Source organism: Scyliorhinus canicula, chromosome 7 (genome assembly GCF_902713615.1).
Source record: "Scyliorhinus canicula chromosome 7, sScyCan1.1, whole genome shotgun sequence".
In the NCBI taxonomy this organism is placed as follows: Eukaryota; Metazoa; Chordata; class Chondrichthyes; order Carcharhiniformes; family Scyliorhinidae; genus Scyliorhinus; species Scyliorhinus canicula.
In genome coordinates this window covers 17,284,489-17,312,408 of record NC_052152.1, presented here as the reverse complement: position 1 = coordinate 17,312,408, position 27,920 = coordinate 17,284,489, and the positions used below count along the sequence as shown (strand labels likewise).

The window sequence follows — 27,920 nt, the reverse complement described above, 5'->3', positions numbered from 1 at the left end:
TGTTCCATCGCAGTCATCAGACTAGACCATCCTCTCACTATGGGTGCCGTGCCATCATAAAGCCTCAATCTTACCTTTGAAGGCTTCATCTTCGATCACCATGCTGAGCCTCTTCACACAGATGTATGCAGGCCGTTACAATGCACAATGCCCCTGTATCTATCTGGCATTTCTTTTCACTTGACACTTCCCTCTGAGGTCATCATGGTAACAATCACAAACCATTTGTTGCTGATAGTCTTGACTGAACTGTGTGTAATTCTTCATCAGACTCTGCTGATATGTCTCCAGTGACCATCTGAATAGGCTTGATTTGATTTTTTTTTCTGGGCAGACACTTGTGCACAAAATGATTCTACTTCTTGCAATTAAAACACTCTTTCCCCCGCTGGATAATTCTTCCTTCCCTGTGCATGCCGTGCTCCGCAGGATTTGCAACCTGCTCTTTGTCTGTGATTGCTCCGCTCTTTCAGTGTAGCTGCTCCCACAGCATAATGTATCTCCTGTCCTGATTTGCTTTACATATGCTCCAGCTGACGCTTCGCAAACTCCATAATTTGTCGCAGGTCTATCTCTTTCTTGAGCAACAGTTTCTCATCTTGTAGTCGACTTGCTCTCACTGAGGGGTCTCTCACACCTATGGATAATTTATCTTTAATCAGATCACCTTAATGCTGTCCAAATGCACCTGATTCTTCTAACATCACGTGCCATACAATGTTCCCGTTTTCACTCAGAACTCTAGTGTTGAAAACATAACGTTCATCTGTACTATTCACTCGGGGTTCAAAAGGTGCTTTTGGGGCTCTCAAAATATCTTTTGTGTTTTTTTGTACACCTGTTAGATTTAGAGTGATACACACTTTGTAGCAGTCCTACCTGTACCAGCCTCCCCGGCCAGGCGCCGGAATGTGGCGACTAGGGGCTTTTCACAGTAACTTCATTGAAGCCTACTCGTGACAATAAGCCATTTTCATTTTTCATTTCATTAACAGTGTGGCTATTCGCATCAGTTCAGGTTTGTTAATTAGGTCTGTTGTAGTCATATATTTTGGCCATTGTAAGTGGAAAAACAGCCAATTCTGACTCACGATAAGAATGGAAATCTACTGCAGCCATTTTCACTTAGTAATTTACTTGAAGCTTTTTTTTGTATTCTTTTCGTTCTTTTGTGTCTACATTTCTTCTGTTCTTTTTTCAGCAGCTTTTTTGCTGATTCGCACTTCTCTGTATTTTATTCTTAGCTGCGGCTCACCTGTAGCCTTGCAAAATTTGTCTGATTTCCTTTATCTTTTTCAGCAGCTTTTTTCCCAGATTTTTAACCTTTCTGTGTTCCTGGGTTCTCAGTGGGTGGTGGGACTTTCCGCCACCTCCCCCTCCCCCCGCAGTGTGTTTTACGGTGGCGAAGGCGACAGAGGTGGCTCACCATTGGCCGGCGGTGGAGACCTCTGGTCCTACCAATGTTCACGGTGTTTTCTGTTGTTCGCCAGGCCATGTGGCTGCGGAACCTGCATTAGGAGTTGCCAAGATGTCTCCCTCCAGAGGCAGCCTCGTGGCATAATCACGTGACTACAGCAAGCCAGAGGGGTCAATCCGACTGGTTACCTTTCAAAACTCAAACAGCCAGGACACTGGGGGGAACCTGCCAGTCCTTCTTGGAGGCAGTGCCGTGCGACCTTTTACCCCCAGCTGAGGGGTGAGATCAGGCCTCGGTTACTGTTGCGTTAGAAAAATAGCAGTTCCAGCAGTGCAGCACTGCAGCAGAGAATCAGTGCTTTTGTGTGATTGGGCTTGGGGAAGAAGATACATTTTAAAGACTAAACGTACCTGCTGTATCCAAGTTGTTTACATGCAGCGGTTCCATGTACAGCATTCCATCCCTCCCAACACACCGTCCTCCAGGTCCCTCCTGTATAAATCTGCACTACTGAACTCTTCCCACTGACACGCACTAACAAAGCAGAAAGGGAAAAGAGGGTAAGGTTACAGTTGGAGCAGATACACTTCCCAAACCTACCGTTGTAAGCTGTCAACAATAGGCATTCCCTTGCCGAGCTCCTTAAACCCAGCAAGCATAACATCATCCACAATGTCCGTTGTATGTTTGCCATGTGAGCGGGTGTTGCTCCTTGTTTGAATGGGAATTATGTCCCATCCTCCAGCAATTAAATTCCGCGCTTTGAAAAACACAAAAGTTCAGTGGGTCGATATTGAAGTGGGCTCGTCTCATGATGTGCACCATCCGGTAAATGTATTTTTGTTCCCCGTCAGCTCAAACGTTCCTCGGGCCGCAACTTTCTGGAAGTGTAGGCTGACGTTTGCACAGAGAAGGCAACGGACCTCAGCGAATGATGACGCCAACAGTCTATCCCCTCAACCGGAGAGGTTTAAGCATCAAAAATAAAACAACAGAAGGATAATGAAGAAGGAATTCAGGTGAATCAGAGTCAAATCAGGTCCAGGAAAGAAATAAATGGGACGGTTCTAGGCCCGTGTTTGCCCTGAGCGCAAACGGTGATGTGGGCGCAAAATCTCAGGAGAATTGGAAATCGAGATTTTCGCCAGCGAGATCTCGTTTTCCAATTTCCCCCGCCCCTCAGAGAGCGGAAAACTCATTTCAGCACACTGTAACAAAATTTAATATGATTCAAGCATTTTCCCACAATATGTGCCTCCCCCCACCCTCACTGAATCCTCTCATTGGTTTACAACAGGTGTTTAAAACATTTTAGGAGTCGAGGAGAACTTGCAAAGGGAAGTATGGCTGCCTGGAGGTTTGGGGGGGGGGGGGGGGGGGAGGGAGAGCATGCCTGGGCAGTACACTGAAACTGCCAAGATGGCACTGCCAAGGTGACACTGTCAGGGTGGCACTGACAGGCAGGCCTTCTGGGGGAGCCCCATGGGGGGGGGGGGGGGGGGGGGGGCGGTTCCCCTTATGTGTTGGGTTGGTTGCCCAGATGCCTGCTTGTGGACGGGGGTGGGGGGTCACCCCAATGTTTGTGGGGAAGTGGTGGTGTTGGCCAAACCAAACACATGTGTGTAGGGGAGTGGAAGATCACCCTGATACTTCGGGGAGGGGGGGGGGGCGGATTCACCCTGATGTCTATGTGGGGGTTGGTGTTCCCCGATGTCTGTGTTTAGGGTGGCCTGTCCTGATACCTGTGGGGGTGTCTCCTGTGTTCCTGGAGGAGAGGGGGGTCAGGGGGAGTTGGGCTTCATTGAAAGATGGCACCACGATCTCTGTGACGCCGTCCTTGCCGGCTCTACCAGGCCCCGCCCTGCCAGAGTGACGCCACAAACCGTGCCCCCGAATTGTCTGTGGACCACATGTCAGAGAACCTGGAGAGAAAACTCGGCTGTGCAGCTGGACAGCTACAAGCTGGTTTTCTTGCTGAAACTAGCACCTAAAATATGGGAAGATCCCATCCAAAGCGAGGAGAAGGATGATTCGATGAAGAGGGAGGGAAAAGGTGAAGAGCACAAATCGGAAAATCATGTTCAACGTTAAGGTTTGACATCTTTGAAATCTCTGAGAAGAATTTACTACTTGCAGGAATGAGTTTGGACAGGTTAAATTGCTCCCACTCTGGGCCCGGGAGATTGATGTGCATTGCATTGACAAACATCCTGTTGTTAAAGGATATGCAAGCTATTCATTACCAACTTGCTGTGTCATTAGCGAAGATGAAGTGTTAGATGTCATTTTGTGCAAAGCAAACAATTGAAATCAGTCAGCAAAGTTTGGGGATGAGCTACCCACAGCGTCTCCCAATCCCCTTACTTTGCTGGCTGATTTATTTATTAATAATGGCATGCATCATCGACGTTCTGTTACCTCTCCAGCACCATTTGTCCCAATAGGAAAACAAACACTCAGAGGAATCAATTTTCTACTTTACCGCATCCCAGCTCATCTTCTCCCGAAGCGCAGTCTTTCGTACCATCGCACCGAGCTGTGTGCCATATACACGATGAGGACGCATGACATGGGAACTTGCCAACGCAGCTGTGTGTGACTGAAACAATTTTAATTGGTGCTGTAATCATTTCTGACTTTGAACAGTTGCTTTCTCAAAGTGAATGAATGAAAAATGTAAATGTCACCACAGTTCCAGAGGACGTCTCCCCTTTGAGAGCTGACTGGCGGTGATTTCACCTGAGGGTCACCACACCTCAGGCGAGGGGCGAGTTTGAAACCTCAGTAACCTCAGCCGGTACGGGAATTGAACCCGCGCTGTCGGCGTCGCTCAGCATCGCGGACCAGCCATCCAGCCAACTCAGCTTTGTTCGAGAATACATTTTCACAAAAGCAACAGGATTGAATTTTTCTTTATTCTTTCAGGGGACACGGGTTTCACTGGCAAGGCCAGCATTTGTTGCCCATCACTAATTGCCCCAGAACTGAGTGGCTGGCTGGGCTAGTTCAGAGGGGGTTAAAAGTCAACCCCATTGTTGTGGGTCTACAGTCACCTGGAGGCCAGACCAGGTAAATATGGCAGATTTCCTTCCCTGTAGGACATTAGTGAACCAGATGGGTTTTCATATCACCATTATTGATTCTAGTTTTCAATTCCAGATGTAATTGCATTTAAATCCCACCAGTGGTGGGGTGTGATCCTGTATCCTCACAAGCGCTAACCTGGGTCTCTGGGTTACTAGTCGAGTGGCAGTGCCACCATCTCCCCGAAATCATTCTACATCTTCATTTTGTTTAAACTGTTTTTCGCATCTAATAATTTTCTCTTCAGAAAGAAATGGCTCAGGTCACAACACTACAATGAGCGTGAAATAGCCGACCTTATATTTCACTATAGGCCCTGACACTGGATTTACACTGGAGCATTTTGATGGTGCAAAGACTCTCTAAACATGATCACTGGCAGCAGATCCTCACAAAATTACTCCTTACATTTTAGCATAAGGTGGAAGCACTATAGAGGTAAGCTGTGCTGTAAATGAGGCTGGGACAAGAGTTACGGGTGAAATATGTATTAGCGTGAGCTTTAATATTTTCTTGATATGGGGGGGGCGGTTAGAAATCAAATTCTCTCACAGAAATTGTCCCCCCAGTTGAATAAAATGGACATTGTTTGGCTGATTTACGGCTAGTTTGCTTGAGGGAGGAGCCAAGTCACTCAATTCAAATCCAAACCAGCTGAGTGATTTGTTCAGGCATGTGCCTTATGAAGGCTACTTTTTGTCTTTAATGGAAGCTATTTACATTTATTCTGTGGCAGTTAATGGGCGCGATTCAGCGGCTTCATCACGCCCAACTTGGTGTGGAGGACTAGGCCGTTGAATCTCGCGAGAGGCACCTTGCGGAATTTGTGATGCTCAAAACGCTTTGCGCGATTGAACTAAATCTCGCGATCTGGACTGTGGTGTTCTTTGTGATTCTTGTTCTCAGGATGGATGTCGTAGTGTTCATAAAGACCACAGGAGCTAAATTCATTAACAAAGCTAACTTTTATTTACACTACTTATTAAAGCGCGACCAATTACTCCTCTAGTAAACAATAATCTAGTAATCTACAATCTACACTCAACTAACACTGGTCTCTACACCCGGGAGGCGGGATTCTCCGAAATGGAGGCAGAGTGTTCGCGCCGTCGTGAACGCCATCACGTTTCAGGTCACGGGCACTACCAATTCTAGCCCTCACAGTTCATGCTGCTGCAGCCTCCATTCCCACTGCCAACCCACATGTGCGCAGTTGGGCCGCGCCAACCTGCGAATGCGCGGGGGACTTCCTCACCGCGCCGGCCCCGACGCAACATGGCATGGGGGTTCAGGGGCCGGCTGCGTAATAAAATAGGGCCAGGGCTGGAGAGGCCACCGGCGGTCAGTGGGCCCCGATCGCGGGCCACACCCTATCGGAGGCCCCGCGGTGAAGGAACGCTTTTCCCCGTCCCACAGGCCGCCCCCCCCCCCCCCGGCCCTACGCGCAGAGTTCCCGCCGGCTGCGAGCAGGTGTGAACGGCGCTGGCGGGACTCTGCCGTTTCTGCGCTGCCGCTCGGCCCATCAAGGCCGGGGAATCGGCGGCCTGGCCGCGGACAGCGGCCCGAGACCGGCACCGCGCCAAACGCACCGCCGCAAATGGCGCCAATTCTCCGCTCCTCGGAGAACCGCCTGCCGGTGTCAAAACGGCACTATGGGAAAAAATGGCGAGAACAGCGATTCACCCATGCGGTGCGGCATGGGAGAATCCCGCCCCCTATCTATAACTGTACTCTACACTCTCTCACTGCTCCTCTCCAGCCTTCTTCCAGAAGCCTGTGAGTAGTGCCTTATATAGATCCGCATCTAGCTCCATCTAGAGGTTAATTGTGATATGACATTAACCCTTTGTATTCTAAACATTTCCCACAATGTCACACGGATCTCGCCCACACTGGGTGTGATCCAGATTTGCATATTTAAATGATCCATAAGGCCCCTTTAAATATGCTTTTACGGGATTCCCCAGCATTCGGGATCTAACGGCCGTGCCTGGGAGACCTCGCCAGGACACCGTTCAGCACTGGTTTCCACAAACATGGAAAAGTCGTAATAGCAACTGGGGAGTGGTCACCCAGGCCATCAGAGACCCCTAGGTGGGCGTGAACAGGGCAAGTTGGCACCCTGGGACTCCCTCTTGCAACCACAGGGGAGAGGATCGTCTGGTGCATAGCCCAAGGCCTCCCACCCAGAAGATCCTGGGGCTGTCCAGCCCATCTGTATCCCCCCTCACCCCCACCCCACTCTGGTTGACACACCTCCAGCCCCACACACCAGGAAAGGCAGCACAACTACACCCGTGCTGCCCTCAAGTTCCTCGCCTGCCAAAGGACACCCGTCAATGTCATCTCAGGCAACAGAGTGTGGAAGACAGCAGGCCACCTTATCCTTACCTGTGGATCCTGGAGAGACAACTTGATGTAGCAGGAGAGTTAGGAAGGCAATGAAATTAGTCACAGCGTGGTCACGGGTGAGTTGAGGTATGAGCAGATATGTACCATCTATGTTCGCACCATTTAATCTATTAAAAGCCACAATGTGCACCCTTAAAGTGCCTCCCTGCTCTCATTTTGTTACAGCATCCACAGCCAACCCCCATGATCATGTGGGAAATGCACCGTTGGCTCATCATCGATCTCCTCTGAGAGGAGGGCAAGCCAAAGATCCTGGAGCTGGATTCTCTGCCGGCGGGACGCTCCGTTTTGCAGGCAGTACGGGGGTTTCCTGACTGCGTGGGGCTACCCCACAACGGGAAACCCATTGACCAGCCGGCATAACCGAGCATCATGCCGGGTGCTGAAGCAGGAATCTGGTGTGGTGGGATGGAGAATCCAGTCCGCTGTCTTTTTCTTTAATATACATTCATGGAACGTGGATGTCACAGGCTGCGCCAGCATTTATTACCCATCCGTAATTGCCCTTGAGGGGGCAGTTAAGAGTCAACCACATTGCTGTGGGTCTGGAGTCACATGTAGGCCAGACCAGGTAAGGATGGCAGATTTCCTTCCCTAAAGGACATTAATGAACCAGATGGGTTTTTACGACAATTGACAATGGTTTCATGGTCATCATTAGACATTTAATCCCAGATTTTAATTTAATTCAAATTTCACCATCGGCAATGGCGGGATTTGAACCTGGGGAAAGCCACATAGGTTCAGCCTTGAAATGAGCCGCTAGCATAAATGTTCAGCACGGCTGAAAGCTGCAGGGCCACGGGCAATGGGTGACCTCCCAGCCCATGTGGCATCACCTGGCTCAGATGATCCATCATCCCTGAACCGCAGTCGATGGCACTGATTCGCGTCCATCTGGAGGTATGTTGCTCTCCTCCAATACACACATAGCCAGCAGTGCCTCCCCTGCACAACCTCCACGTGCGGCCCTGACCCCATTAACTCATCAGGCCCTGCCGACCCATGGCAATAAGAAGCAAGGTCATGTCCACTGGCTCCATCATCATCACATTCCTCGGACTGAAAGAGAGGGAGCAGACCTGTGAGCAATGAGGATTCCTGTCAATGCCCTGACCCATTGCCTGATCAAGACATGGGACCTCATGGCCTTTCCAATGATCTTCACCTCCTTACCCTCTCACGCAATGGAAATGTCGCCACTCAAACCTCTCCCAACTCCGTGTGACAGATGGGCATCTACCTTGAGTAGCCTTAGTGGCCCACAGATGCTCCCCAAGGGTGAGGGCTGAGGACACTTGAGTACAAGGTCTGCCCTGCATACTGACTTCCAGGGGGGGTTGAAACGCTCCCACAACACTTCTTGTTTCACTGCTGGCTGCTGAGCTCTGATTTATTTCAAGCCTCCAGATTATACTCAACATGATCCCTAACTGTAACCTGCATTCCCTGTTGGGTAGTGGATCATACGAGCCTTCCATCTTGCATACCCAGGCACCTATGATAACACCCCTGATGGCCTGGTCTCCTGGACCACAGACAGTGTCCACCGACATTGCTCAGACCCTACAGCTGTCCACTGCAGTCTGAGGGTTGGGGGTAAATGTGACTGGCCTCATTATCCCCTCTGTGTCAGGGTCCTATTGCCCTAATGGTGCTTATCAGCACTCCATGTCACAGTCCCCCACATTGCCCATCCAACCTGGAGTGTCACTGAGCCCCGCCTTCGGACTCCTGTATTGACCCTGTGAGTTTTCCCGCTCTCCAGCTGCTATTCCAGAAAGGCAATCTCTCAGACCAACCATTGCTTAAACCTGAGATGCGCAAAGTCCATTCAAAGGCCCCCCTTATTGGAGACCAAGAACATCACAATAATGGAAGCCTCACAAGGGCCTGTGAGCAGCAAACTCTCCCACCCCGCACCCGCCCTCTGCAAACAGTCAGGACTCAAATGCCCCTCCACCCGGGAATGAGTTAGCTAGTACTCACACTTCCTCTCCACTGGACCCCCTGGTGTGTAATGGCGACTTGCGTGCTCACCTCTGATATCCCCTTCGGAGATGAGGCCGCCAGGATCACGTCTTATAGAGCTGTAATATTCACTGAGGGGGGGGGGGGGGGGGGGGGGTGCAGAGTGACGGCTTTCTAATGATATTGTAATTTATTAACATGAGGTTACCCACCGAACCTCATTGTGTCATGGGCAAGGGGCATGGAAAATCGAGAAACAAGATCCTCGCCAGGGAGAATCTCGTTTTCCGACTCTCGCGTGATTTTGGACCCGCGGCGCCGTTTACGCTGACGCCTAAAATGGGCTCAAAATTCCACCCAACATGTTTGGCCGCGTTATGAACGCACCTTATTTGGCTGGCAAATCCTGGACTGGGACTGAAACCCGGAGCTTGCATCTCAGAGGCAAGGAAGCTACCCATTGTGTCACAAGGCCTCCGGTTGCACAAGAAGAATATTCAAAGTATGTTAATTCTGTACAATTGTGTAATTTGCTAATAAACGTGATTGTTATTTTTGCCCAGAACATAATTATTGCACAGTGTGATACTTCCTACCTCCCGGAGTGAACTTGATTCGGAGTGCTTTATGCAATATTAAAGGTGCTGTTGGCCCTGGACTGAAATCCCAATTGAGTTGCGCATAAAGGTTCAAATTTACATCGATTGTTTTTTAATGGAAGCCATTTATTTGCTGTGAACACAGGTCAATAGAGCTAAGAGGAAGTTAAAGACTTCTAAGCCATGTACATTTCTCTCTATCTGGGTATGTACACATCTTGCTTCACTAGCTTGCCAGGTATATGGATCTGCGAAAACCAATGGCTAATCCTGTATTACCTAGATAATATCCGGGTAATTATAATAATAATCTTTATTATTGTCACAAGTTGGCTTACATTAACACTGCAATGAAGTTACTGTGAAAATCCCCTCGTCGCCACGCCAACGCCTGTTCGGGTACACAGAGAAATAATTCAGAATGTCCAATTCACCTAACCAGCACATCTTTCAGGACTTGTGGGAGGAAACTGGAGGAAACCCACGCAGCCACGGGGAGAACGTGCAGACTCTGCACAGACAGTGACCCAAGCTGGGAATCGAACCTGCGACCCTGGCGCTGTGATGCAACGGTGCTAACCACTGTGTTACCATGCTGCCAACAAACTGATTGCACTGAAGTCAGCTGTAAGGTAGTAAATACTATCTGAGTAAATGTCCGTCAGAGGAATGTGCCCTTAGCCGTGTGCATTTGCTTGGGACGCTTTGAAAATAAAATGATGGATTCTTTCCGGAAATGTGAGTGCGAGGGGTCAAATGATGGTAAGAAAGGCAATGCTGTGTAGAATGATCGATCAGTGACACATCATGGTCAGGAAACAGGGATCAAGTTCAGCAACTTTTAAAACAAACTAATATCCAACAAGTGGTTATTTTGAAATTGATTTTGTTTCTGCGCCGAGACAACGCTGATCGCAAACAGTGTGTGAACAACGGTAACATGCCATTCTACTATGTGGGCCGTCACATGTCCGGTTCCGGCAGCGCTCATTAGAAAATTGTTTGCAGCCCCTCGATGTGAATTTACTGAGAGTCAGTATGCGCCTTTGTGTCAATGTGAGGCCACCCAGCTCAGCACTCATTAGGAATTGAACCTCCGACCTCTTGTCAACAAGGTGCAGTAATACACCAACTTCACCAACTGAATCAGCAGGGCAAGCTATCCATTCCTCTCGATTTGTGGGAGCATTCTGTGTCAAATTAGCTGCCATGATTCCCGACAATATTATCTGGAACTACACTTCAATTTACTTCATTAGCTGTAATGCACTTTGGAGGCAACTTGAGGTGTTTCATTTTCTAATAGATTTATGCAGTCTTCCTTGTCTGTCACTGGCTGGACCATCATTTATTGCCCATCCTTAATTACCCATGAAAATTTGTTGACAAATCCCATCCTGAATCGCCGCAACCCATGTGCTCTGGGTAGAGGCTGGTTTAGCACAGTGGGCTAAGCAGCTGGCTTGTAATGCAAAACAACGCCAGCAGCGCGGGTTCAATTCCCGTACTGGCCTCCCCGAACGAGCGCCGGAATGTGGCGACAAGGGGCTTTTCACATTAATTTCATTGAAGCCTACTTGTGACAATAAGCAATTTATTATTATTATTTCGACCCACAGTGCTGTTAGAGAGGATGTTCCATTATTTTGACACAGCGACTGATATATTTCCACGACAGGATGGTGTGTGACTTGGTGGGGAATTTGCAGGTGATGGTGTTCCCATGTGCCTGTGGTCCTTGTCCTTCAGAGAGGTGGAGGTGATGGGTTTGGAGGGTGCTGTGTATAGAAACTTGGTGAATTATTGCAGTGCATCTATGTTTAAGGTGCCAATCAAGCGGGCTACTTTGTCCTGGATGGTGTTGAGCTTGTTGAGTCACATAACAAGAGTTTTAGGCAGCAGTGAAGTACACTCCATCTAGTTTATTTATGCACAGTATTCCCATGGTGCATTTCTTCTCATTTTTAAAACCCATTTGTTGTCAAGAATCTGTCTGGTTCCCTCTTGAAAATCATTCAGTTTCCTGTTTCATCACCCGTGGCAATAATCCACTTCACATAATCACCACCCTTTATGTAAAAATGTTCTTCCTTCATGTTTTATTTGTTCCTTTCAGAATTGTAAACATGGCCTGCTGGATTTAAATTCTGCACATGGCCTAAACTGACTTTGGATCTAAGTTATCAAAATCTTTCATTATTTTAAACAGTCTATTGTTATGGGCCAGGGTTTAGAGAACCCCAAAGTGTATCATGGAGTTCACCTGACCCACAACTTTTAATACATTGTGGTATGGGGAGCACACAGCCCACTCTACAGGTGTGGTACAGCAGAAATGGAAAAGTATTTTTTTAAAGCAAAACAATGTTTATTCTATTAACTCAAGTTAACCTTTTTGAAACAAACAGTGAACATCTTAGCAAGCATCAATTCAAATACAACACTAAGTAATCCTTTAAGCTTTCCTTTTAACATCCAGAAGACTTAAAAAAAACTTTTAACAGAAGCACATCAGGTTAAAGTCACTACTGAGAGCAGTTATTAGTTTTAAATCACCAAAGGATCGATTGACAGTCTTTAGATTACAGAGAGAGAGAGACTCATACACCTTCTGGCTGTGACTGCAGCTTCCAGCTCTGAAAACAAAACTAAAACACACCCTGCAGCAAACAGCCTAAAACGAAAGTAAAACGCTGACAGACAGCCCAGCTCTACCCACACTCTGACATCACTGATAAACACCCATTTCTTAAAGGTACATTTCTTAAACACCCATTTCTTAAAGGTACTCTCACATAACACTATCCATCTCTCAGTCTCCATAAAATCCCGATTGTGCAGAAGGAGGCCATTCGGCCCATCGAGTCTGTACAGAGTCTCTGAAAAAGCATCCTACCTAGGCCCACTCCCCCGCACTATCCCCGTAACCCTACCTGACCGGGACTGTGAGAGAAAACCGGAAAACCTGGAGTAAGCCCACACAGACACGGAAAGAAAGTGCAAATTCCACACAGACAGTCACCCAAGGCCAGAATTGAACCCAGGTCCCTGGCCCTGTCAGACAGCAGTGCGAACCATTGTACCACTTGTATAATTCCATCTCTCGGTCTCTTTCCAGAGCGAAAAGACCTGGGGTTGAAATTTTTCCACGTTTGTCATTCCCTTAGATTCTGAAATCAACTGTGTAGATCTTCTCCATATCCCCTCCAATAACTGGATACCCTTTCTGTCACAGGGAGCTCAAGGCTACACACTGCACCCCTGATGAGATCCCTGGAATGAAGAGCTTGTCACATGAGGAACGGTTGAGGACTCTGGGTCTATACTCGTTGGAGTTTAGAAGGATGAGGGGGGAATCTTATTGAAACTTACAGGATACTGTGAGGCCTGGGTAGAGTGGACCAAATCTCCAATTACATCTTTCAATTTATGCATTATACTTCTTGTTCTGCAGCCTGACAATTTATTTTTATTAAAAGCAAAATGCTGCTGTAAATATGAAATAAGACTATAAGACATTGGAGCAGAATTAGGCTATTCGACCAATCAAGTCTGCTCCGCCATTCAATCATGGCTGATATTTTTCTCATCCCCATTCTCCTGTCTTCTCCCTATAACCACTGATCTCCTTATTAATCAAGAACCTATCTATCTCTGTCTTAAAGACACTCAGTGATTTGACCTCCACAGCCTTCTGTGGCAACGAGTTCCACAGATTCACCACCCTCTGGCTGAAGAAATTCCTCCTCATCTCTGTTTTAAAGGATCGTCCCTTTAGTCAGTCTGTGCCCTCGGGTTCTAGTTTTTCCTACAAGTGGAAACATCCTCTCCACGTACACTCTATCCAGGCCTCGCAGTATCCTGTAAGTTTCAATAAGATCCTCCCTCATCCTTTTAAACTCCAATGAGTACAGCCCCTGAAGTCTCAACCATTCCCCATATGACAAACTCTTCATTCCAGGGATCATTCTTGTGAATCTCCACTGGACCCTTTCCAAGGCCAGCACATCCTTCCTTAGATATGGTGGCCAAAACTGCTCACAGTATTCTGAATGGGGTTTGACAAGAGCCTTTTGGGGCCTGAAAAGTACATCCATGCTCTTGTATTCTAGCCCTCTCGACATGAAGGCTAAAATTGTATTTGCCTTCCTGACTGCCCACTGAACCTGCACGTTAACCTTAAGAGAATCTGAAATAGGACTCCTAAGTCCCTTTGTGCTTCTGATTTCCTAAGGCTTTTCCCATTCAGAAAATAGTCTCCATTCTTCCGACCAAAGTGCATAACCTTCCACTTTTCCACATTATATTCCATTTGCGACTTCTTGGCCCACTCTCCGAGCCTGCCCAAGTCCTTCTGCAGCCTACCTGCTTCCTCAATACTACCTGTCCTCTAAAAGCAAACAATGCTGTAAATACGCAGCATCTGGTTTGAAGGGTAATTACAAGAAAGGAGGAAAGGGGAGAAAATGAACAAAAGGAAAGGTTGGTGATCGGGTGGTAGACACGAGAAATTAACTAATAAAAGATGATAGTACACCGAAAAAGGAGGGAATAGACAAGTTAAGATTCAAAAGTTGAAAATGCAGAAATCATTACTAACAGCTGCAATCCCTAAAGTTACATGGGAGCAGAGTTTATAATCTGTAATTATAACAATGTTCTTCTATTATTCCATGCGTTTTGACATAATCCTTTTCCTTCAAACCACTTATGGCACCAGTACTAAGCCTTGTGACATTCCACTGGCAACTGGCTGCCTTCCGACATGCTTGGCCCTGCAGAACCACTTTCTTTATCAATCATATCAATTCATTTTTCCCATCGAGCTGAAAAGAACACAGGAATTTAGGAATTAGGAGCAAGATAGGGCATTTGGCCCCTCGAGCCTGCTCTGCCATTCAACATGATCATCGGCCTCAACTCCACTTTCCCATTGACTCCCCATATCCCTAGTGTGAGGTTGGTCAAAGTGCAGCTCTTCCATCGGAGAGGAGCTAAGAGCTTTCTGCTATGAGCAGGGAAGAAGCAAAACTACTTAGCTCCTGTGATGCGGTGAGGAGCTGTCAGTCATTGCAAAAGCAGGGTCCTTGAGATGTGTTCAAGCATGAAGGGAAAGACAAATAAACAACCCACCAAGCAGCTGTGTCTGTACCATTAAGCTGTCAATCATAGGCTCATGAGGTATTGCTCTGTGAAGTTGAAGGGACGTTTTACATTTCAAAGGGTGGCAGGGGAATTTAATTGCTGTGGGCTTTCCTGGAAGCCTCTGACACTTGTAACAGCTGCTATTTTAAAGGTTTTTGTCTGAGGGAGTAGATGTTAGGAAAGGGAAAATATTGCTGTGTTGTTTCTTCTCTGGACTGCGCTTCAGATGTCAGGCAGAGTAGTTCAGGGTGAGGAGGGCGCGACACAATTAAATACTTAGACAAGGAGGTTGCCATTGAGCATTGAGATTACCATGCCAATGGTGACCTTTAGGTTGCACAAGGCTGGAAGGGGTAGAACAGGCACAGGAGCGGTGGTCCCAGGTCAAATCCTCACCAACAGCCCAAGGCCATCCAAGCCCCACAACCCTTGTGGGAACCCCCTTCTGCAGCTTGGCAGTAGCAGTGGGGCACATGACCTATAGCCTGACCCCCTTGACCCTCTCCTTCTTGGGGATCACTGTCCCAGGCGCGCATGTTACTGCCAGTGTGCAGGTGCCATGGTACCAGGCGGCACGGTAACTTTGGCAATGACAGAGGGTGGTGACTGAAGGGGTGGCTGATGAGAGGTGGGGGCTGATGGGGTGTTGATGAGGGGCTGATGGGGTGGCTGATGGAGGGCTGATGGGAAGCTGATGGGGTGCTGATGAGGGGTTGGTGGGGGGCTGATGAGGTGGCTGATGGGGTGGCTGATGGAGGGCTGATGGGGGACTAATGGGGGGCTGATGGGGTGGATGATGGGTGACTGATGGGTGGCTGATGAGGGTTCCGATGGGGGGTTGATGGTGGTGGCTGATGAGGGGCTGATGGGGTGGCTGATGGGGGGCTGATGGGGGGTTGATGGGGTACTGACGGGGTGACTGCTGGCTGTGGCTGATGAGGGTTCCGATGAGGGGCTGATGGGGAGTTGATGGGGTGTTGATGAGGGGCTGGTGGGGGGGCTGATAGGGTGGATGATGGGGTGGCTGATGGAGGGCTGATGGGGGACTAATGGGGGGGCTGATGAGGGTTCCGATGGGGGGCTGATGGTGGTGGCTGATGAGGGGCTGATGGGGTGGCTGATGGGGGGCTGATGGGGGGGCTGATGGGGGTGCAGATGGGGGGCTGGTGGGGGGCTGGTGGCATGGCTGATGGCAGTAGCTGATGAGGGTTCCGATGGGGGGCTGATGGGTGACTGATGGGTGGCTGATGAGGGTTCCGATGGGGGGCTGATGGTGGTGGCTGATGAGGGGCTGATGGGTGACTGATGGGGGGCAGATGAGGGGTTGATGAGGGGCTGGTGGGGGAGCTGATGGCAGTGGCTGATGAGGGTTCCGATGGGGGGGCTGATGGTGGAGGCTGATGAGGGGTTGATGAGGGGCTGATGGGGGGGCTGATGGGGTGGCTGATGGCAGTGGATGATGAGGGGTCCGATGGGCTGCTGATGGGGGCTGTAGGAGAGCTGTGGAGTATGAGGGTAACTGGGGTGGGTGGGGTGTTCGAGTGGAGGGGTCAGGTCAGTCACATGCGAGCGTGGTGTGGGAGGGGTGATCCGTTATTCCCGTGGTGGGGGAGAGGATGCCCATCCTTTTAAATGGGGTGGGGGGGTGGGAGTGAGGGTTTGGGTTGGCGGGGGGGAATCCGGTGAGCTCTCCACCATGCATAAATTCGAATGGTTTAGGAGTGAGCCTCACAGCTGGGCGCCTCTCCCAGTTACAGCGCAAAACTGCCATGATTTTCCGATAGCGGGAGCACTTAGACTCCAAGATAGAGAATCATGGCATAGAATCTTTACTGCACGGAAAGAGGCCAGTCGGCCCATCATGTCTACACCAGCCATCAAGCACCTACTTACTCCAATCCAATTTTCCTGCATTTGGCCTGTAGCCTCCTATGCTGTGGCATTTCGAGTATTCATCTAAATATTTCTCAAACGTTGTGAAGGTTCCCGTCTCTACCACCCTTTCAGGCAGTGAGTTCCAGATTCCTCACAGCCCCTATAAACCTCCTGCCTCTGGCCTTAAATCTATGCCCCCTGGTTATTGACCCCCTCCGCTGAGGGGAAACGTTCCTTCCTAGCCAGGCTATCAATATCCCTCAGAATTGTACACACCTCAATCAGGTTCCCCTCAACCTTCTCTGCTCCAAGGAAAAGCAACCCCAGCCTATCCAGTGGGGGTCTGAAACCCTCCAGCCCAGGCAACATTCTTGTGAATCTCCTCTGCACCCTCTCCAGTGTAATCACTTCCTTCCTACAGTGAGGTGACCAGAACTGCACACAGTACTCCAGCTGCGGCCTAACCTGTGTTTTATACAGCTCCATCAGAACCGCCCTGCTCTTGTATTCTATGCTGCGCTAATAAAGGCAAGTATCCTATATGCCTCCTTAACCACCTTACCTACCTGCCCTGCTGTCTTTAGGGATAATGGACATGCACACCAAGGTCTCTTTGATCCTTTGTGTTTTGTAGCGTCCTACTATTCATTGTATATTCCTTTGCCTTTTTATTCCTCCCAAAATGCATTACCTCCACTTTACAGGGTTAAATTCCATATGCCACTGTTCTGCCCATCCAACTAGACTGTCTATATCGTCCTGTAATTTAAGGCCTTGCTACTCACCATTTATCACACCATCAATTTTTGTGTCATCTGTGAACCGACTTATCGTACCCTCAATTCACAAGTGTTCTAGGTTCCCCAGCCAGGGGGGAAAGAACCTCTCAGTATCCACCCTGTTTAGCCCATTCAGAATGATATATGTTACAATGAGATCACCGCCCTAAACTCTAAACTTCTTCCAAACTTCAGAGAATATAGACTCAATTTACTCAGCTTCCTGTTGTCGGACAACTCGCTCATCCCAGGAACCAATCTAGTGAACCTTTGCTGTATTGCCTCCAAGGCAAGTAGATACTGTGGTGATATGCATCACTGTAAATACACAAGGGGTTAATGTAGATACACTAGGACACTAAATACACAAGGGGTTAATGTGAATACACTACACCTAGCTAGACACTAGAGGGAGCACCAGAGACATCATGACACACAGACAGTCAACCAATAGGTCAGTAAGATAGGACACGACCAATGGGCATTCAAGACACACACAGAGATGGTGACACCACCACCTGCCACTGTTGTGTGTTGGAAGGGTCTTGCAATTGATACTCAACCTTTTATCCAAATTATGAATGCACCTCTTTGGCCACCAATTCCTGGGATTGGTCTCGAACCCAGAGCTTCTGCCCCAGAGGTAGGGACATTACCGTGTCACAAGTCCTTCATACAGCCTTATGTCACTCCACTAAACACGGCCTCTGATATCATGGCGGAGCGGTCTAAGATTCAGTGCCTATGCAAGTGTTAATTCCAATCCCCCTGTTTAACTCAGTGCCAGTGAAAAGTTGTGCAGCTGATTGTATTTTGGGGGTTTAGCTCAGTTGGTTGGGTGGCTGGTTTGTGTTGCTGAGCGATGCCAAAAGCACGGGTCAATCCCTGTACCGGCTGAGGTTATTTATGAAGACCCTGCCTTCTCAAACTTTCCCCTCGCCTGAGGTGTGGTGATCCTCAGGTTAAACCACCAACAGTCAGCTCCCCCCCTCAAAGGGGAAAGCAGCCTCTGGTCATCTGGAACTATGGTGACATAATACAAGTATACTGCATCTACTGGTTCTCCTTTATCAACCCTATAAGTAACATTCTCCAAAAACTTTAATATACCTGTCAAACATGATTTCATTTTCATAAAAGCATTTGATCATACTATGATTTTCAAAGAGCACTTTTATAACTTTGTTTATAATAGATTATAGCATTTTGCTGATGATTGATGTCTGGTTAACTCGCCTGTATTTCCTTGTTTTATTTCTCCTCCCTTCTTGAATAAAGGTGTTGCATTTGCAACTTGCAATGTGCTGGGATCATTCTAAAACGCAGGGAGTTTTGGAAAATAATTAAATAAATAATATTTATTAGTGTCACAAGAAGGCTTACAATAACACTGCAATGAAGTTACTGTGACAATCCCCTCGTCGCCACATTCCGGCGCCTGTTCGGGTACATGGAGGGGGAATTCAGAATGTCCAAATTGCCTAACAGCATGCCTTTCCGGACTTGTGGCAGGACACCAGAGCACCCGGAGGAAACCCACACCAACAGGGGAGGCGGTGGCATAGTGGCATTGTCGCTGGACTAGTGATCCAAAGACCCAGGATGATGATCTGGGGACCCGGGTTCGAATCCCACCATGACAGGTGATGGAATTTAAACTCAATAAAATATCTGGAATTAAAAGTCTAATGATGACCATGAAACCATTGTCGATTGTCATAGAAAGCCATCTGGTTCACTAATGTCCTTTAGGGAAGGAAATTTGCCATCCTTACCTGGCCTGGCCTACACGTGACTTCAGACCCACAGCAATGTGGTTGACAATAAATGCTGGCAAAGCCCACGTCCCATGAACAAATTAAATAGAAACACGGGGGGAACGTGCAGACTCTGCACAGACAGTGGTCCAAACCGGGAATTGAACCTGGGACCCTCGTCCCATGGTTAACCAGCACATCCACAATCGTGGCAGTTACTCTTTTAGAACCTAACGATGTAGGTCACCAGGTCCTGGGGAATTCTGAGCTTTCCCCTCAGTTTTCCCCCAGAGCTGATATTAATTACTTTAAGTTCCTCATTCTTATTTGCCTGTGGTATGCAATGTGTGTCTTCTACTACTATGAAAGCAAACATAAAATATTTATTTAATGTCTCTGCCATTTTCTCATTCTTGATAATGATTTATCTTTTCTCTACCTCGAAGGGATTTGCTTAACTTTGTGACTTTCTTTTTTTCACCATTTGTTAAAGCTGTTACCATCTGTTTTTACATTCCTGAGTGTTTTAATCTCATAGCCCATTTTCCCCACCTTTTAATCAACATTTTGGTCACATTTGCTGTGTTCCCATCAGATTTACTGTGATTCTTTGCAACATCTTTTAATCAAATAGAATCACTCACATGCTTTGTGAGGATGGATATTCCTTGCTGAGATTTTGTTTTGTAATGGAACATATTTTTGTATTGTTTCTTTAAAAGTTCCCTCTGTTTACCTTTTAATCTGCTTGTCCAATCGACCTGAGTCAGATCTCTCCACGTGTTTATTTAATTGGGTTTCTTGTTCTTGTTTGAGCTTGGGTTTTATGCCGGAGCATGCTGTGTAGAACGAGGTTAGATGTCTTCTTGAAGACCAGGTAGGTAATATGCACTGTCTCCCCTATCCAGGTGACGGTGAGAGTGACTGCCCTTTACATCAACTCAGCATTTCACTGAATATGGCATCAAGGGGCCCTAGAAAAACCGGGTTCAATGGGAATGAGAGGAAACTCTCTACTGGTTGGAGTGCGGGGAGGTGGTGGGGAAGTGGTATTGTCCCTTGGATAGTAATCCAGAGACCCAGGGCACAATCTGGGGACCTGGGATCAAATTCTGCCCATGGCACATGGTTCCGTTTGATTCCTAATGATGACCATGAAATGATTGACTTTAAAAACCCCATCCGGTTCACTAATGTCTCTTGAGGGAAGGAGATCTGGCAACCTTGCCTGGTCTGGTAATTCTGACAATGTGGTTGACTCTCAAATGCCCTCTGAAATGGAGGGCGGTTAGGGACATGGGCAATAAATGCTGACCCAGCCCGTGACGCCAACATCCCGTAAACGGATTAAAAAATGGTCGTTCCGCATGAATGAACAAAAATAAATTCTCAAAAAACCCCAATAAAGTAGTCAAGCATTATCTCCCATTAATGACACCATGCTGAATGTCTCGGATTAGCTCAAATATGGCCGCTTGCATTATCCTTCAGAATGTTTTGAAACACTTTATTTACAGTTCAAGTGACATCTATAATTTTACCCTTCCTGTTCAAAACAAGAGGGGATAAAGTCAGCAATTTCACATCAGGCCCATAATCCAGGAAAAAAATAAATTGGTATTTGAAAAATTCTTGGCTAATAATTGAAAGTCAGCATGGATTTATTACAGGCAGACCATGTTTAACTGTATTAATTGAATTATCTGATGAAGTAATGGAAAAGGTTATTGATGATCTTGTAGCTTCAAAAGTAGATTGATAAAATGCCACACAATAGACTTGCCAGCAGAATTAAAGTGGCTCGTTGACACAGTGGTTCGCACTGCTGCCTCACAGCACCAGGGACCCGGGTTCAATTCCGAATATCGGGTGACTGTCTGTGTGGAGTTTGCAAGTTCTCCCCGTGTCTGCGTAGGTATCCACCGAGTGCTCCAATTTCCTCTCACAGTCTAAAGATGTGTGGGTTAGGTAGATTGGTCATGCTAAATTGCCCCTTTGTGTCCGAAGGTGAGGTGAAGTTGCTGGAATGGGGAGGGGGATTGGGCCTAGGTGGGGGGCTCTTTTGGAGGGTCAGTGCAGCCTTGAAGGGCTGCACAGTCTCATGAACTGTAGGGAATCCTTGAAAGCCCATAGGAATAAAAGGTCACTGGATGTAAAATTAACTAAAGGAGAGAGAGTAATGGTGAATGATTGCTGCCCAGAATGGAAGAAGATATATGTGATATGTACCCCAGGGATCAGTATAGAAACATAGAAAATAGAAGCAGGAGAGGCCTTTTGGCCTTTCGAGCCTGGCCCGCGATTCATTATGATCATAGCTGATCATTCAACTCAGTAACCTGCTCCTGCTTTCCCCATACATCCTTTGATACCTTTTGCCCCAAGAGCGATATCAAACTCCTTCTTGAAAACATACAATTTTCAGGCCTCAACTACTTCCTGTGGTAGCGAATTCCACAAACTCACCATTCTCTGGGTGAAGAAATGTCTCCTAATCTCTGACATAAAAGGTCTATCCCGTTACCTTAGACTGTGAATCCTGGTTGTGGACTCCTGTGTCATCAGGAACATCCTTCCTTCATCTATCCTGTCTAGCTTTGTTAGAATTTTATAGGTTTCTGTGACATCCCCCCTAATTTTTCAAACATCCAGTAAATATAATCCAAACTGACTCAATCTCGCCCCATACGTCAGTCCTATCTTCTCAGGAATCAGCCTGGTAAACCTTCGTTGCACTCCCTCTGCAGCAAGAACATCGGACGGGATTCTTTGATCCTGAGGTTATGTGTTGACGCCACAGTAAACGCCATTGCGTTTCTCGACGGCGTCAATATGGTCTCAGGAGCAGGAATTCTGACTCCTACAGGAGGCCAGCACGGCACTGGAGTGACTCACGCCGCTCCAGCTGCCGATCCCGGTGTCAGATGGGCGCTGCGGGGTCCGCGCCTGCGCAGTGGGACCGGCGCGATTGCCGCGCATGCCCGTGGCTCCCTTCTCCGCGCTGGCCCCGACGGAATATGGTGTAGGGCTACAGGGGCCGGCGTGGAACAAAAGAGGTCCCCCAGCCCGAGAGGCCAGCCCACCGATCGGTATGCCCCGATTACGGGCCAGGCCACAGCGGAGGCCTCCCCCGGGGTCGGGCCCCTCCTCCCCCTCCACCAGATGCATCCACGCCGAGATCCCACCGGGAAAGAGCAGGGACGGGAGTCACCGACCCCCCGCCGGGGTGAAGAATCGCCGGTGGGGCGGCGTGAATCCTGCTACCGCCGGCTGCCGAATTCTCCAGCGCCGGGGCTTTGTCTGGGGCGGGAATCGCACCGCGCCAGTCAGCGGCCATTGATAGTGGACCCCCGGCGATTCTTTGGTCCACGATGGGCTGAGTGGCATCCCATTTGCGGCCGGTCCCGCCGGCGTAAATCACAACAGGTCCTTATCGGCAGGATCTGGCTCCACGGGCAACCTGCAGAGTCCTCGGGGTGATGCACCCACGGTGGCCTGGCCCGTGATTGGGGCCCACCAATCCGTGGGTGGGCCTGTGCCGTGGGGGCACTCTTTCCCTCCGCAACGGCCGCTGTCAACCTCCGCCATGGCCGGTGCGGTGAAGAATCACTTTGCACATGCGCTGGGATGACGCCAGCACACGCTGGCGCTCCCGTGCATGAGCCGGCCGGCGGGGGCCCTTCGGCGCTGGTTGGCTTGACGCCAAGCCCTTCTGCAGTGGCAGGCCTGGTGCCAAACACTCTGGCGCCGGCCTAGCCCCTGAAGGTGTGGAGTGGCCCACCCCCGCCGGTTTGCGGAGAATCCTGCCCCAGGTGTGGACGGCGCCGGTGGGACTCGGCTTTTTTAGCATGAGCGCTTGGCGCAACGCAGGCCGTGAATCGCCGGGGGGGGCCCGTAGAGCGGCCTCCGAATGCCGCCGCGCCAACCAGGCCTCGTGGCGCGTTTCCTGCCGGTCCTGGCGATTGTCCGGCTGGGCCCCGGGGTGAGAGAATCCCAGCCATCCTGCCTCAGATACGGAGACCAAAACTGTACATAATATTCCATGTGTGGTCTCACTAAAGCCCTGTATAATTGCAGCAAGATATCCCTACCTCTGAACTAGAATCCTCTCACTATGAAGGCCAACATACCATTTGCCTTCTTTACCACCTGCTGCACCTGCATACTTATCTTCAGCAACTGGTATACGAGAACACCCAGGTCCCGTTGCACATCCCTCTCTCTCAATCCAGAGCCAGTCAGATAGCAATCTGCCTTTCTGTTTTTGCTCTCTCAACCAGCTTTGTGTCATCTGCAAATGTGGAGACATTTAGTTGCCTCAACTGAATATTAATCAACTGAATAATTAATATATATTGTGAATAGCTGGGGTCCTAACACAGATCCCTGCGGTACCCCACTAGCCACTGTCTGCCATTCGGAAAAAGACCCATTTATTCCTACTCTTTGTTTCCTGTCTGCCAACCAGTTTGCTCTCAATACAGAACCCCCAATCCCATGCTCTTTAATTATACACACTGATCTCTTGTGTAGGACTTTGTTGAAAGCCTTCTGAAAGTTCAAGTAAACCACATCCACTTTCCCCCTTGTCAACTCTACTGGTTACATCCTTGAATAATTCCAGTAGATTTGTTAAGAATGTTGTCCCTTTTGTAGATTCATGCTGACTGTGTCCGATCCTGCCACTGTTTCCCAAGTTCTCGGTTATTGAATATTTTTTATCAGCCTTCAATCCCTTCAATTTCCCGAACACCATTTCCCTAGTAATACTATTTTCTTTCGGTTTCTCCCTCTCATTAAATCCTGTGTTCCGAATATTCTTGTATGTTATTTTTTGTCCTGATTTGTGAAGACAGAACTAATATGTTTAGTTGGTCAGCCATTTCTTTGTTCCCCATTATAAATTTCTCTGTTTCTGACTGTAAGGGTCCTACATTTGACTTAGAACATAGAACATACAGTGCAGAAGGAGGCCATTCGGCCCATTGTGTCTGCACCGACCCACTTAAACCCTCACTTCCACCCTATCCCCGTAACCCAATAACCCCTCCTAACCTTTTTAGTCACTAAGGGCAATTTAGCATGGCCAATCCACCTAACCTGCACATCTTTGGACTGTGGAAGGAAACCGGAGCACCTGGAGGAAACCCACGCAGACACGGGGAGAACGTGCAGACTCTGCACAGACAGTGACCCAGCGGGGAATCTTCACCAATCCTTTCCTCTTAATATACTTATGGGAGCTTTTACAGTCAGTTTTAAGGTACCCCGCAAGCTTACTCTCCTACTCTATTTTCCCCTTTTTAACCAATCCCTTTGTGCTTCTTTGATGAATTCTAAACTGCTCCCAATCCTCAGGTCTGTTGTTCTGGCCCATTTGTATGCCTCTTCCTTGGATGTAATATTATCACTAATTTCCATTGTAAACCCTGGTTTGACCACCTTTCCAGTTTTATTTTTGTGCCAGGCAGGAATGAACAAAAAAAAACAGGGGCTGGTTTATCACACTGGGCTAAATCGCTGGCTTTTAAAGCAGACCAAGGCAGGCCAGCAGCACGGTTCAATTCCCGTACCAGCCTTCCCGAACAGGCGCCGGAATGTGGCTACTAGGGGCTTTTCACAGTAACTTCATTTGAAGCCTCCACGTGACAATAAGCGATTTTCATTTCATTTCAATTGTTGCTGTTCACCCATGCGCTCATTGAATTTTTACCATAATGTCTCATTTGAGAAAAGGCACCACAGACAGTGCAGCACTCTCTCAGTACAGCACTGGGAGTGTCGGGCTAGATCATCACCTCAAATTCCTGGAGTGGAGCTTTAACCTGTAACCTTCTGACTTGTGACAGAGCTACAAAAAAACCCATAAAATCTCCCTCCAACCAGCGAACATAGAATTCTATCCAGTACTGTAATGAATTCACTAATAGTGATATAGGACATTTCTTCCACCACTCTGCCTTCATCTCCATCCCCAAACCGGAGGGATTGGAGAGGCTAAAAAGGGGACAAATTATATTTTCCATTCAGAAAAGAGCACCAAATGCGTACAGCTCAAGCACTGAAAAGTGTGGACATTGTACTCACCACCCACAGCAATGGCGATTGTGATTAATACTGCGCCACTCACACCCACTGCAACTAAAATCAGAAGCTTCTTGGATGCAAGAAAATGGCACTTTGAATAGGCTAGGTCCTGGTTATCTGGAAAGTTTAAAAAAAGACGTGATGAAGCAACTGGAATATTGAATGTTGTTTCGGCTGACAACAAATAAAACTATGGAATCAGGTGCACACCTACATTATTTACCTTTATCAACCAATCACACGGGGAGAACATGCAGACTCCGCATAGACAGTGACCCAAGCTGGGAATCGAACCTGGGATCCTGGCGCTGTGATACCCACTGTGCTACCGTGCCGCCCAATGGTTCCTTGAATAGAAACAATGTTCAGCGGTACGGGGAAAATGCAGGGATATGGCACTAAGTTATGATACTCATTTGGAAAGCCAGTGCGGACGGACCGAATGGCCTCCTTCTGCACCGTAACATTTCTGCGACTCTGGAAATGCAGAGGACATTCACTTTTTTCTTTCTGTTAATAAGCAACGTAAACATATGGCCACATCGTAGCAGAGGACATTTGCCAATTTATCTGACCGTTGATTCTGGAACGTGACCCTCTTCGATAAATGCTTATAGCCAGGACCTCACCTAAATGTCACTAGAATAGAGACAGAAAAACAATCACTTTACCTGCCTCGACGGGCAATACTTTTGCTTCAAGAGTGTTGGAGATTCTTTGAGCGGTGTTGGGGAGTTCGATGGTAGGCAGCTCATCTTCGGTGACTGATACTATTTCTAAATTTGTGCTGTCTGCTTTCTCGGCTGCTTCAGCTTGTACCTGCAGTCAATTGAGTAAAAAAGTCTTTAAAATAGGCACACACTACTGCTCCATAGTAGAACTGGGGTCTATCAAAGTTCGATATTTCTAAAAATATATCTTAAAATCCCCAATGGAAGAATCACACTGCAAAGGAGTTTGCTTTGAAGCTCAACTAACTAACTGTAGTATTGATACTCTAAGGTGTGATGACGTTAGCTTATTTGAGCCATTCAGTTCCAGGAGGTTGGAGGGGTTGGGTGGAGAATGACAGGGAAATGTGGACAACAGCATTGGCTCCAGTGTTCCAGGGAAGAGGGAGCCGTAGTTAGTTTGCAGGTACAAAGATGCTGGGGGCAGGATTGCGACCAATAGGATTTAACCGGTGTGGGATACAGATGGAATTTTGATCAGTTATGCGCAGGATCGAGAGCAACAAGAGTCCCTTCCCCTCTGAAGTGCTTTCCCCGAATACAAAGTTTGACAGAATCCCAACAGTGCAGAAGGAGGCCATTTGGCCCATCGCCATACGCTTCGCTCCCCAGTATCTTCATGCCGAGGGACACATATTCATCGGGTTCTTTGCTGGCCGCTGCAAAAAATGGAACTGTTTTTGTCTCCAAGCTCCCCTTCCCCTCCTGCAGTCAAAAGCCGAGCCTTGATTTACATCACCTTAGGTGATGATTTTAAAAGTGGGCCTTCGTCTTTCCTCTACGTTTCTTGAGGGTTTTGTAACTTCTGCCAGTGGCAAAGCTGACTGCATTACAGTACTGAGGGAGTGCTGCATGAGGGAGTGAGGCATGAAGTCAAGACCAGGTCGCCCCCTTCACAGGGGAATATAATACCCTTTGTGCTGCTTTGAAGAAGAGCAGGGTAGCTCTCCTGGTCAATATATATCCCTCAAAAGCAATGCCGTTAAAGCAGGTTGTCTGATCGTTTTAACGCTGCTGTTTGTGGAGCTTGCTGTGCACGTTAGCTGCAGCATTTCCTCCATTAAAACAGCGACGGCACTTCAAACGTTCTTCTTTGGCTGCAAAGCACTTTGGGACGTCCTGAGTGGTGACAGGTACTATTACAAACGCAAGCCTTTATTTTCTTTAACATTACACCGCCCCGCGTATGACAGCCTACAGATTACTGGTCAACCTATCTGTCTCCAATGTCTCAAAAAGCTCTGGCAAAAGAAAACAGATGAATAAATGATCGGACCTCAGGCCAGACTGTTGAGGCCCCAATTATTTCTCTTCAGCTTACCTCTGTGGAAGACATTTCTCACACAGATTACAAAACCATGTCAGGGCATGCACATGACTTAATCCAGCCGGGCCCCGTGGTCTTGAAGAAATCGCTATTAAGGCACAGTTGCCAAAGCCGGTTGTTTGATAATCCCTGTGCGAGGAACAATGAGAAGCCAGCAAACAGCTCAGATAGTGACTATCAGGTTGCTCCTCCACTGAACAGGTGGCTATGGATACCAGGCAGCGTTACATCGCTCCTCATTATGATCAGGATCAAATGGTAAGCCAACACCACCTTGTGGTTGACACATCAATTTAACACAATGTGCGCTTCAGAATGCCTGCGAAAAGCTTCACTTCAAATACCCATGTAGAACATAACTGTCCCCAAATATCACACCCCATTATAATCTATCTCTTCTAATTTTGTGGAAGAGTTAATGTTTACAAAGCATTGAAATTGGTAATTGTTGTAACTGAAAGGACATCTTTTTGTAATTCATTGTTGTTTCGAAAGATATTTATATTCCAAACATGGCAAAACACATGTGTGCTTCATTGGCTAGGCCAGCATTTGTTGCCCATCCCTAATCACCCTTGAGAAGGTGGTGGTGAGCTGCCTTCTTGAACCCCTGCAGTCCATGTGGTGTAGGTACACCCACAGTGCTGTTAGGGAGGGAGATCCAGGAGTTTGACCCAGTGACAGTGAAGGTTCAGTGATGTCGGGGTGATGAGTGACTCTGAGGGGAACCTCCAGG

At 48.0% G+C, this 27,920-nt stretch overlaps 1 protein-coding gene across 1 annotated transcript in view; it reads right to left on the bottom strand.

Moving 5' to 3' along the window:
- tmprss3a (transmembrane serine protease 3a) overlaps positions 1-27,257 on the bottom strand; it is a 62,764-nt gene extending 35,507 nt beyond the window's left edge. The window contains exons 1-5 of the mRNA XM_038801412.1: positions 27,179-27,257; positions 25,798-25,945; positions 25,127-25,243; positions 3,900-4,016; positions 1,828-1,951 (exon numbers count right to left, since the gene is read on the bottom strand). Of these exons, the coding sequence (XP_038657340.1) occupies positions 1,828-1,951; positions 3,900-4,016; positions 25,127-25,243; positions 25,798-25,945; positions 27,179-27,193 (521 nt within the window). The 5' untranslated portion in view covers positions 27,194-27,257. The remainder of the gene's footprint in view (positions 1-1,827; positions 1,952-3,899; positions 4,017-25,126; positions 25,244-25,797; positions 25,946-27,178) is intronic.
- Positions 27,258-27,920: the final 663 nt, after the last annotated feature.